Source organism: Pholcus phalangioides, unplaced genomic scaffold (genome assembly GCF_987345545.1).
Source record: "Pholcus phalangioides strain wild (caught in Gottingen) unplaced genomic scaffold, Ppha-v1.0 ptg000013l_1, whole genome shotgun sequence".
Lineage (NCBI taxonomy): Eukaryota > Metazoa > Arthropoda > Arachnida > Araneae > Pholcidae > Pholcus > Pholcus phalangioides.
Window position 1 is genome coordinate 32,459,780 of NW_028301606.1, and position 12,909 is coordinate 32,472,688.

Consider the following 12,909-nt stretch of genomic DNA (forward strand, 5'->3'; position numbering starts at 1 on the left):
GGGAGATCTGTAAATAAAATATAGCGCTTAGTTCATTTTTATAGAATTTGGTTTGAGTTGGCGGGCAACATCAGATATCCCTGAGGTCCCCATTCGGTCCGCGGGTAATCGATTTAGCATATATTGGTTAGAGAGCAGGAACTAATAAATTAAAAAAAAAAGATATTTTGAGTTCTTAACGTTCAAATAACATTGAAATTAACAGATATTGATTATAATAATATATAAATGTATTTTCTTCCAAAATTTTAATTCAAAAAAAAATAAATTTTTGCAGCAAGCATTTTTGATCTTCTGGGGTGAGGGGCAAGAGCACTTCCCATGCCTCCTCCACCGCGTGCGCCTCTGATTCCAATATGCGTTAGGAGGCAAAGCTGACGAAATTATGCTGACAAGTGAATGAAAGGAGTGAAAAATGGCTAAATATCTGCTGACGTAATACTTGAACTGCCACTTTGGAATATCTCCCTTTCGTCTTCATTTTTAGGTTTTCTGAATATTTTCTGATTTTTCTATCTTGAAAAAAAATTGCCCCGTGGAACTTTATCTTTTCAGTGTGTGCGCTTACATGTTTTTTTTCCTAGTTGTCTCCGAGCATGACATTTGCTGTTCTAGCCAGGGACTTTGCGTGCTCCACTATAGCTGCACGAAGATAACAGTTCAGTTCATGTGTGCAGAAAATAACGACAAAATATGTGATGCGACAAAAAATATTAAAATGGTCAACGATAAATGTTTCAATTGATCAATCCCCACAAGACAGTCCCCATACAGTTCTACAAAAAGAAAGCAATAGTATTCGTTTTGGAAATACCATTGCTCACTCGTCTATGGTTAATATAGTGCGTCGGAAGGGGGGGGGGGTTACTCAGGGCCATCTCAACATCTTTGCGTGTCTTCGGCAAAATTATATTCCGGATGCCCATTTTGCCTCGTTAGAATTACCAACATACAGATTCATACTTTTCAAAATCTTTAAACTATACCCTGGAGTCACCTCCAGTGTCGTCGGAACTGTGGGTGTTTGAGCACCCAAAATATTGGTGCCGGCCTGAGCGCTCTCAGAATTAATGCTTGGACCAAAATGTCTAATATGAAAGTTGACCTGAATACCCATGGGCTTGAAATGGTTCCGACACCTCTGAATCACTTTGTGCCAGGTCCCACGGGTAAACCTCTTTTCTTCTACTCAGAAATATACTAAAATAGGTTGCACACAACTCTGAATACTGCCTTATTTCTCAATAAATGCCTATCGTTAAAAAACAACTACTTAAAAATGGTGGTAGTTAATTTCTAATTGGTTCTGCTTTGGTATTGAAAAACTTTGCTAGTGCGATGAGACCATCTACCTTAAATGTATGTAAATACGGTTTGCGCCACGGATACGTACGCAAGCTTCCTCACTTCCGAGTTTTGAGATCTGGTGACCATTATAACTCGTGTTATAGGGAAATTCAGAATCTTTTCAATTTGATATTTGAAAATTTCTATCAAACTTGTTTTTGAACAAAATTAAAGTATTTTATATTAAAATATTCTTATACAACCGAAATTCGTCTATCTGTAACTTGCGGTGCACCATATAGGAAACGTATATATTAGAAATGAATAGAGTGCGGACATCTATAGGTAAAAGAACATAATTAAAATTGTCAACACTTGGAATTGAGGGAGCAAAAATGAGAATAACATTAAAGATGTAAAAAAAAAAAGTTTTACCCTGACCAGTGTTTTTCTCAGAACAAAAAAATCATATATGAAATTTACCTGATACAGGCTTATCTTCTGGTGTTTCCGATTCCCATTTTATATGAATAGACGTTGAACCAACGTTCATGATGCTTACTGAAGGAGGCGAAGGTGGATCTATAACAACAAAAATGAAAACTAGTTGTTAATGGATTTCCCGTAATGAAATATAAATGGTAATACTTACAGTATTTAATGTCTTATTGCACATGCATTTCATGTTTACATGTTACATTCAAATACATAACAATGATCTTATTTGAATAAAAAGAGCTGTAATATCCTAGTCTTTATGTAATATGCTGTAATATCCTTTATTGAACTTCTTTAAATTTGAAAAAAAAAGAGAGAAAACATTGTGTGCAAAGAAATTGGAATTCTTGTCTTGGAATTCCTCATAAAGTAACACGATGGAAAGGAAACAGCAAGAAATTTCTCCATTATTTTTTTTCCTCTTATCTTTCATTCCTATTGTATCCATTGAATTTCTATTTAAAAAATTCACTCTACATTAAAACTTTTATAAGAATGCTGTGAAAGGTTTCATAATCTCACCTATCATGAACGTCTGCGTCACAACTTCATCAGATGGAGGTCCTGCACCCTGACTATTGAAAGCTTGCACGACGATGCTATATTTGGTGCCCCTCTTCAGGCCAGTGAGGGTGTAATTTGCTTCTGCTTGACTCTGTCTGATATTCACTGTTTTGTATACGTAAGGCCCACTTCCTTTGATTTCTCTGAATCCGACGTAATATCCGTCAACGTAACTTGTCTGGTCCATGAATGATGGTTGCTGAGAATGAACGATACAATAATTTTGCATCGATAGTAATATTAAAACATAATAATAATAAAATTAGGAAACTTATTACCGCGGATTTAATAATGAATGTTTTTTTTCTTTATTGATTCTATGATTTTCAATTATATTAAAATGTGAATACCATCACTTTTTGTAATTATTGCGGCTAAGATTAGGTTGATAATAGTTTCTCGAGAAAAATATACGGACCGTATTTTCCTGCGTATAATCCGCTGTGGAGAATAATCTGCATGCGAAATTTGAAGGAAGAAAATCCATTAGCATTATTTACACACAAACCATACTGTAATTCACAGTTACATCAAAAACCTTCAAATTCATACTCATCAGGCTGATAACATAATTTTCAATAGATTGTAAGCAGCGGTAGATAATCCTCATTTTTGAATGTTAACCGCTTCTAAACAGATAATCCGCGGATTATACGAAGGAAAACACGATAAATAATATCGTTAATATTGGATTTAAAAAGTTGTCGCCAAAACAAAATTGTTAAGCATTGTTAAAAAGACCGAAATGTACAGTGAAAATAGAACATTTTAATGAAAAAGTATGGGTTTTAATGAAAGTGAGAGGGCGTTATATATATATATAAATATTCAATGACGTGTGTGTGTAAAAGGCTTGTACAAAAAAAAATGTGTTTTCTTATTTGCTCACGTCCACAACGTGGCATGTGGTCTCGCCATCTAGCGACAAATATGAAAAACAAATGTGACTGGTTTAGTCAAGTATCAGTAGATGGCAGCAGCTCGAAATTCTTGCTCAATATTTTCTCAGAAGTTATTTCATATTTTATAATAAATATTCGACGCCATCTCATGAATTTTTAAACATTTTTTTTTCAACTTACTGAACTAAAACAAGTGAATAATGACATTGTCCAATAACCAAATAAACGATAAAAAATGATTGTAAAAATTGGTGAAGTAAAATCACTAACAATACAGTATTATTATCGATGCAACTAATAGAAAACTTTCATCAAGCGGAGCGCTTGCAATCGACCGTTAAATTAATTACCCAAAAGCACACGAACATAGAAGCTTGCATACCACTAAATTATATTTTACACTACATGTGTATATCTCGATCTTCATCATCAATGAACCGATAAAACACAGAAACAAACAGTATATGTTTTTGCCGATAGATGACAGCGTGTATTCTGTAACTGAATTGAAATGTGTGTGTGTGTGTGTGTGATAGATTATTATTCCTTTCTTTTTTGGTAGAATAATTTTGAGGAATATCACGACAATATTTCATTTTTGTTCGGCATATTTGAAAATTGTTTTATTTATTTATTTTTTCATTATAAGCGTAAATGGTGACGAAACTTTCAAGCATGAAGTTAATTAAATCTCGTTGTGCACTAAATAAATTTTCGAAAAAAAATATTTTTCCTGTGTTATTAGGTTTTAATTAGAAATAAATTGACCATAAAATATACATGATAATTATTTTATTTGTTTCATAATGTGGTAGATAAAGGGTAAATTGAATTGTAACGAGTTTTGATAGCAATTAAAGACGACATACCGTCTTTTAATCGGATGTCAACGATTCCAGCACACGATATCCGATTATGCGGGTAACAATTCAATCGCCGTTTTACCACATTATTATAGTTTGTATATATAAATCACAATAAACCAGACATCAAAAGTGAAATGAAAATTATATTAAATTACAATGATCACTACCTAAGATTGTTACTTTTCATTAGGAAAGTTAGCGTCTTCAGCTCAAAAGAGATTAAAAATAAATTAATTGAATGTACGTATATTAAAGACATGTTTTACACTCAAATGTATTTTCTTTTAATTAAGTGACATATTTTTAGTTGATTACAACTATTTTGCTCAATAAAAACATTGTGTGTATAGTGACTGATGTCTCTTAATTGTTGACGTGTGAAGTGCAATATTCAATTAAGCGGGGAAAAGCCGTTGAAATTATCCCTAATACAGCGCATTCTGATATATATCTAAATACGCATTTTGTGAAAAGTTGTTCATAAAATATTATTCTAACTTTAATGAAAATTACTCCTCAAAAAAAAAAAGGAAAAAAAATAACTGAGAGTAATCCCTTCTCTCTTTCAATTCATTTACAGAATACGCGTTGTCATCCTATCTGAAAAAAAGCTATATAATTTGTTTCTGTATTTTATCGGATTAACTTCGAGTAACTAAAATTGTCTATATGGAGGAAATTTTGATGCCGAAGGATTTTATTTGTTTAAGCGGGATATCTCTGCTATCCGATTAAGCGGTGCCGACTGTACTATCATGAGATAGCAGTCTAGCAGTCGTTTTTAACATGTGATTAAAAATGAAATAAATCAAAATATGTATCATAATTTTCTCAACCATTAGCGATATTTTACCACCATTGGGGAGAATGGTCTTAAACAAGAGACTTTTATTCGAGTAGAGATGTGATGGAAATTGAATTCCCATTGATTTTCTTAAAAGCGAATTTTTGATCAAACACGGTATTAAAATTATGGGTCAACCTATTCTTCTGGGAATTTTTTTTATTCTGAGAAAATATCTAAACAAAAAATATTATTTTTCCGCGTTTTATTATTTTTTTAAAAGAAAAAACATTATTTTTTCTTCTCAATGTCTGCACTGAATAAATTTCAGTTTTATTACTGGATATACTGTACAACAAGTGTCTATATTATAAAATCCTAATAAAGTCAAAATAACTTACTCTTTTTTTTTACTCCTAAATATACATCTTATATAATATTATAATATGATTTGAAGTTTCACATTGGTTCTGACTCTATAAATTCGATATATATAGTAATTTCATTTATATATGTATCAGGTGTCACGAGAACGTTTAGAATTGTTTTCGTCATTGATTGTTTTTAAGTGACAACCGGAGCGTAAGGATGAGAATGTCTTTACAAATATGTCCTATGAATTCTAAGAAGGAATTTCTACAATCTCTAGAAAATATTTGTTCTAAAAATATTCCTTTTTGCTCCGCGATGCGTTATGAAGATAACGGGCAGAAGTTATTCCATACCGTTGATTCGACCGTTACCATTCTTCTCAAAATCCCACAAATACATATATACGTCCATAGGAATAAGTCAACGAAAATCAAGAAATGTTTCTTTTCTAAGGCCTCGGGCGTATTTATTTTCAAGAAAATCGAATACGCGGTAGGAATATTTTCCGCAACATGGCTTCTACAAATATTAGTTGTCAAACACAGAAAAATATTCCCATTGTCATATTTCTCGGAACAATTTTATACCCTGTTTTGTTTTAGCGAAATATAAACTTATATTTTATATTAATATCAGAATATGGAGTCAATGCAACTTGAACATATCACGTTGCATTTTTCTCCCCGATAATCATATAAACTCAGCTCAACTGGTGCGGAAATAGCAATAGGAAGCCGCGAAAATTGAAAGAAACACATCATACTTTTGTAAACATCGAGGTGAGAAAAGATATTAGGGAAAAATATTGAAAAAAAATAATCAAAAATGCTAGATATCGATTTCAGTAACTAAAAAAATATATATTATTTAAAAAATTTTTGTTGTATATATTTTCTTCTTTAATTGAGGGGGAAATTCTCTTGGTTGGAAACATTTTTTGATTAATTGCAGTAGGCCTACTTATTTTCACGAAGTTACTATCTAAGTTACTAATTATTTATTCCTGAAAAAAAAGGGATTTTTTTTGACAAAATTTCATATCGATAGATGTAACAGTTTGAGTATAAATTATTTTATATCATCGATACATAATGAAGAAAGCAACGAGTTTCTGGATTATTTTCGATTATAACGTTACAGAACATAACCAGTATATTTGTCCAGCTAATAAATTGTATTTACATAATTTTGAAGAATGCAAATAATAAGTAGACCTATATAAAATCAAGAATTACTTTAAAGTTTTTATGAATGATATGAAAGTCAATTTTTCTAGCCAATGACGTCACGTATTGTTTCACCATAACTATCGTATAATCTTCACTTACACAATGTAAATTTAAACATTTTGGGGGAAAGACATTTTTCTCTTTATTTAACATTTTTTACATTATAAATGCCGGGAGGGATTAGTCTATGAAATTTTTGTAAATGCTCTTTTTAAAAAACTTGAAAAATGCAATAAATTAATTAATCGGTGAAATTCGAACAAATACAAACGATAAACTTATTGGTTGTATTTATCCAGTTTGATAAATATATTTTAAAACTTTTATAGTATAATCCCGGCCTATGAAAATATCGTGAAAGAACGACCGGCTTTTCTATCATACTGGCGGTATTTAAAACTAACGTTACACCTATAACACTCAGGAGCCTCGTTCATACGGCGGACGTCCGTCCGAAGACATGACTGCCATTATACGGCATGCCGTATAAATAAAAAAATCTTACTAGTGAAACGTAGTTAAAAAAATAGCTTCCCTCTTATGTAGACCTAAAAGAAAATATTACCATAATTTAATGTTTTTAACAACATTTTAAACATTATTCATATGTAAATTCTACTTGAGGGGAAGAACCCCACACAAAATAAATTATTTTTAACCTATTATAAATCACTTGAAAATCTGAAATTCACATAACTTTACAGTTGCTGAAATCTCGAGTACTATTTTGCTATTTCTTCAATATTTGAAATAGTAATACGTAGTGATTTCAAACTTTCGAACAGTAACGTGCAAGATGAGTGAAGTGTTATGATTGAATGATTTATCCTACAACGATAAATCATTCAATCATAACACTTCACTCATAGTTAGAAAAACTGGTGGCAGATGGCAGCACTACACATAACAAGCATTACAGAAAAACAATAAAACTTCACGTCAGGTTTCACTACACTTACACGCACATTCCCGCATGTACCGATTCGTTGGGGGTTCCGCGCGGTTCATGTTTGGTTAGCAGTAATAGGTAGGACCTCCAAAAAATGGCTCGGGGATCCATGATGTTCTTACATCAGCCATTTCGTTGGGCAATTTGCCTGTTGTGGCGTTGTATTTGTATTTTATAGATGCTTGTTATGTTGATTGATTTCTGGAGCTGAGCAAAAAAAAGTAATGTATTGAGTTCAGATACCTGGAGAGTGTCGATACCGTGCATATTTCTATTAGCGCACTATACCTTTCAAAATGCTTTCAATGAACTTCCTTCTCCTTAAGGCAGTGGTTCTCAAATTTTTGTCACCCCAGCGGCACCCTTACCGAATTCATGGTTCATCTGCGACTTCAAAGAATTATTTGGTAGGTACTTTAACACGTGAAAGAGCCACTTCAAAGCATAAATAGGCATGCAAATCAATACCTCCAGCTAGTCGCGACGCCCCAGACAAAGATTGGCGACGAACACTTTGAGAAACACTGACTTGAGGAATAATGCTGTAGACATTAGAAAATTTTTTTCACTGGTCATATAAATGCGTTTCAGATCGTTGGAATTCATTTTTTTTTAATTTTGATTCAGGGTGTTTTCGTAATTCTCATAAAAAGGCAATGATGACTTGCGGTTCGAAGAATAATTAAAGTTGTTTCCCGCATAACTGAAATATTTTACAATCAATTGTATAGAGATGAATTTCGACCGAAGCCAAACACTGTGTCGTATGAATTAGAAACGCTTAAACGGGACTCCACTGTGTGTCCCCAAAAATTATTCTATTACTTTCTACCGAAATCGTTAGGCGGAGTAGTTGACCGAACGAGAAAACGTTGGTTTTATTACACTCCTGGTCTAGTTAGCGGAAATTTACATTTAATTAATCATACGTCCTAATGAATTCCTAAACCTTCTTCCGTTGATCATGATTTATGTAAAGTATAAAAAGAAATCGGATTAGTTTAAAAACTCATAAGTGTTAGGTGAGATAGTTTTATGGTTGATATGCCGATACGAACCTCAGGAAGAAAAGTTACTGTCTGCTCCGGGGATCGAACCCAGGATCTCTTGCATACCGAACAAGTGCGCAAATGGACCTACAATCGATTCCCGGAGGAGACAGCTAACTTTTTTCCCCAAACTTTCCATCATAACAACTAGAAAAATCTTTCTCCCAATGCAATTACTGGCAGAGTAAATAACATCTCTTAAAACTAATACGATTGTTCATCCAATCCTTATGGGTTGAATTTTGACTGTTTCGTTCATTTTTTTCCGCCAAATAATTATATTCAAATTTTGCATTTATAAAATGGTGAAATAGAAAGTTCACTTGAATATAAATTTTGACAGCATATTACAAGTTACATCCACTGCTGCATAGGTAGAACGTATTAGACTTCATGTGTTAACTTGTCAAGAATGATTGAACAAGTTTCTAAAATTAGATTCTTCAGCACGCGCTCGAAATATGTATACGTACGATGTTGCAACTGTAGCGTGGTAATTGGAGCCGCTTTCATTAAAACGACCGGTTGAACAGGGGTACTTGATAAGTCACGATGGTTTTGGTCAGCGATTATTAGACTTGGGAGATGCCGCTTCGAAATCCCTGAGAACTATGAGGACCATGAAAGAGAGTGTTTGCTCACCTGCCAGGATATCTTTATTGAGGACGAGTCGAGTGCTGCTGCTTTGACATGCCTCGGAGCTTTCCTTGGAGCTAGAAATAGAAATTGACGGACCAAACCATCAATTATAGTTCGTTAGTAGCATTTATGCTTGAGTTGAACTTATTTAGTTCCCGGTGTAGCTCCTTATTTCATAAAAACCACGGAACTACATGCTTACTAGGATGAAAATTATGAAAAAAAAGTATAATACCGGACCATATATGAAATCAAATTATCAAATAATATAATTAGAAACGGCTCAATATAGATATCTGTGATACAGTAAAACCTCATTACAAAGGACATCGCTTATAACGGACAGAAAGAAAAGCGTGATAATAATAATAATAATAAAGTGCGTTTATTTTTATTCCATGATTTTTAAATTTCCCACCAAGCGATTCAACAACAACAACGTTGTGTTGTTTTGCTCAAACATGTATGCGCTGCATGAATCACACGGCTCGCCAACTGGAAACATTACGATTAATGCAATGTATACGTACACATCTTTTTCAATCCAATTTGTGTTGAAGGCTGCCCTTTATCTGGGATTTACAATAAACTCTTTTTTTAGTTTATCACTGTACTTCCATTCATGTACATCTGTTGCATTACGCCCCTGTGATTATTTTTTATAAATATAAACAGGACTTTATTAAAACGGACAACCTGTAGCCCCTGTTAGTCTGTTGTAATGAAGTTCTACTGTATATGTATTTCTGAAAATTTGGTGCTAATCACTATGTTCTTCCTGGTAAATGATCGCAGAGAATTTTTTTGTAGCTTTTTTCCCCCAGAATGCATTCCATAACAAGTTTGATTGTATGTGAATATTCTATGGCGTTGGCATTATACTTCTTCATCTATCCAATTCATAGGATTTCATGTGTTTTATCATCTATTTTTATACATTGTTTTTCTTCTTACATTTTATTATCAATTTTTATTCATTATTTTATGTTTTTCGAATTTTTCATGTCTATGTGACATACTGTCAATTTTATATCCCTTTATTTTATCCATATTAATGATTTTTATTTGTTCTTATTTATTTACTTTTTTATGCATTTTGTTTTTCGCTCCAACTCTGTTAATTTGTTATTGCATAGTTAGACCAAAGATAAATAAATAAATGCAATCTCTCTCTCCTTCGGTGAAAACCAATTTTTTAAATCTCTTTACATATATCGTTAGAAAAGACATATCCAAAAATGTGCCTATATATTTTATCAGAATCGATTCATAATTTTTATTATCTTGATCATTTGATAATTTTTGCCGCACCATGGTCATTTTCTTCATACGAGTGGTAATTAGTACCTGACCTATTTAATTCATTGCCGAAACCGAACGGAAGCATTTTTCTTAATACTCGGTTGCTAATAGAGGTAGGTGCGATAACCTCTCGGTGTGGGGCTCTTTGATGTGTAATCTTTTTCAGTGGTCATGTCACCGTTTCTGTGGTACCCCTGTGTCAGGAAAGTTTCTGACAAAGACGAACCGTGTAATGAACTCGTGACACCTCTTAACATCCTTTGGTACTTTAGGCGAATATATTATCGACCTTGGTTACCTCGCTCTATTACCTTGATTATATTAGGCCGAGTGAAATATAGAACAACAATAAATGTGCAGTTAAGGGAACACAAAGTGTCATTTAAATATGTTTACTAGTGTAATTATAAAAAATTATTCGGATCGGTCGGATAATTTTTTTGTAGTTAACATAGTACTCTAATACTTCGATCAATACTGTATTCGAATCCAGTATGATTTGAACATTTGTTGATATATTGTTGAAACTGTTGATATATTGTCAAATTTTTCTGAAACCTGTACTTATATATATCTACCTCCATATCTATCAAATTTAGGCTTTCGAATTAAGAGTAACTTTTACATAAAATAACATCGATATAACAATTTTTCAGGTGATTGGTGAGAATAAACTTCTATGAAGTCAAATACTTCATATGCAATATTAATTGTTACTTCTTCAAAAGTATCATCATATCCACTTCAAGATAAAGGCGCGGACTTTATTCATTGACCCAAATTGATCCGTGCAATGATAAATTAGACTTCTACAAATGGTATTACTTTCTCTTTTTTTAAAAGAATAAAATGTATTTCTCATAGGTTCATTTATATAGTTATGAGTGATATTAGAAAGTTCTGATAGTAGAAAAAAATGTCATGTTTTTTGGGTTTTTTTTCTCATAATCACAATTTATGAATAAGATGAAAAGAAAAATTCTAGTTCCAGCAGATCGTTGACGTGGTCTAGTTTTTGCAGTCCAGAATATATATATATATTTTTTTTTTCAATACGTACGATGACAGGGACTGATTAAGTTAGTATTGTCCATGATCATCAGTTGCAGAACCTGTCCATTAACTAGCTAATAATAGTGAGGGACATTTATGCCCCGGACGCATAATCATGGTACTCGTTTCCTGTTATTCCCTGTTGGGCGTCCTGGGGATTTCGGTGAAAATTACAAGAACGGATACTCCACGAACACACTACACAATTTGCTTCTTTTTTTCCCTTCTCTCTCTCTATTCAGGATCACATTCTTCCCATTGAGAAGAAAACTTTTTTGCTTGTTCTCCACACGATGTTGTTGGTATCCAGGATACAACGTTCCTGAACCGCGCCCAGCTGAGATTAATTAGAAAGGATTCGCAGGTGCCGATGCGCCGAAACAAATTACCGAAGTGGCGAAAAGTTTCACTACCGGATAAATAATTGTTCTAAAATTAATATATCATATCTCACCATGGGCTCGGAGACACCCACAGCTGCAAAGAGGTACATTTCACGAATAAAGTTGAAACTATTTATATGGAAAGATCATGAATTTTTGTAGAATAGAGTAAATTATGCGTAGATACTTATAATTTTAATCATTATTTTCTTACAATTTATATGGAAGAATAATAATTATTACAGATATAATGGAGAGTTCTATTCCTCCTTCAAATGTTTTCTATGCAAAACCAGATTTAATTGCAGGTTAGATTCCACAAGTACGAATACACAAAACGGAATCATAATAAAAATGAATTAGTAATAAATTTATGATTATTTTTCTGTATTCAAGTGATAATGTTAAGAAAACCTGAAACTAAACTGGTTTCGCAAATGAATATTCTGAAGGAAGAATGAAATTGCTCATTATAGCTACACCATTATAAGGCTTCCATATAATAACGAGAATAAATTAGTTAAAACTATAATATTATATATAACGGTAAATAGATAAACTAATAATAATCGGTAATTATGTATGTTGTTATCACAATCGTCTAGGAAAGTTTGAAAATTTATTATTTTTTTACTGGCGAGTAATAGTATGCATGATATTTAAGATTCGTTGGTAAGTCTGATAAGCACGAACAGAAATTATCAATTTTGCCAGAGATTATGCATAATACCTAAACGTCGTTGGTAAATACGATATATGTGCTAAAAATATATGTAATGATAATTTGATAAAATGATACTCAATATCGGGGTTCGATCGTGAAATTTGTTAAATAAGTGTATATTTTATCGGGGTGTAATCGTAAAATGTATTAAATATGAGTTCGTTATATCGAGAGCCGATTGTAGAATTCTTCAGGCAGGGGTTAGTTTGCTCGATATGTGATTGTATAAACACAAAAATTATAAAAATTGTAAAACTCAGCGGATTACACAGTTGCCTTAGTTTAAATGTTATTAGATAAGTAGATAA

The 12,909-nt window shown here is 32.6% G+C and overlaps 1 protein-coding gene across 5 annotated transcripts in view; it reads right to left on the bottom strand.

The window, feature by feature from the left end:
• LOC149078975 (cell adhesion molecule Dscam1-like) overlaps positions 1–12,909 on the bottom strand; it is a 348,553-nt gene that overhangs the window by 77,968 nt on the left and 257,676 nt on the right. For all 5 annotated transcript variants that reach the window (XR_016193867.1, XM_089241217.1, XM_089241216.1 and 2 more), the window contains exons 16-18: positions 9,143–9,213; positions 2,308–2,548; positions 1,771–1,869 (exon numbers count right to left, since the gene is read on the bottom strand). Coding sequence is in view for 4 of the 5 variants with exons in the window: in XM_089241217.1 (XP_089097343.1) it covers positions 1,771–1,869; positions 2,308–2,548; positions 9,143–9,213 (411 nt within the window). In the remaining variant the exon portion in view is untranslated. The remainder of the gene's footprint in view (positions 1–1,770; positions 1,870–2,307; positions 2,549–9,142; positions 9,214–12,909) is intronic.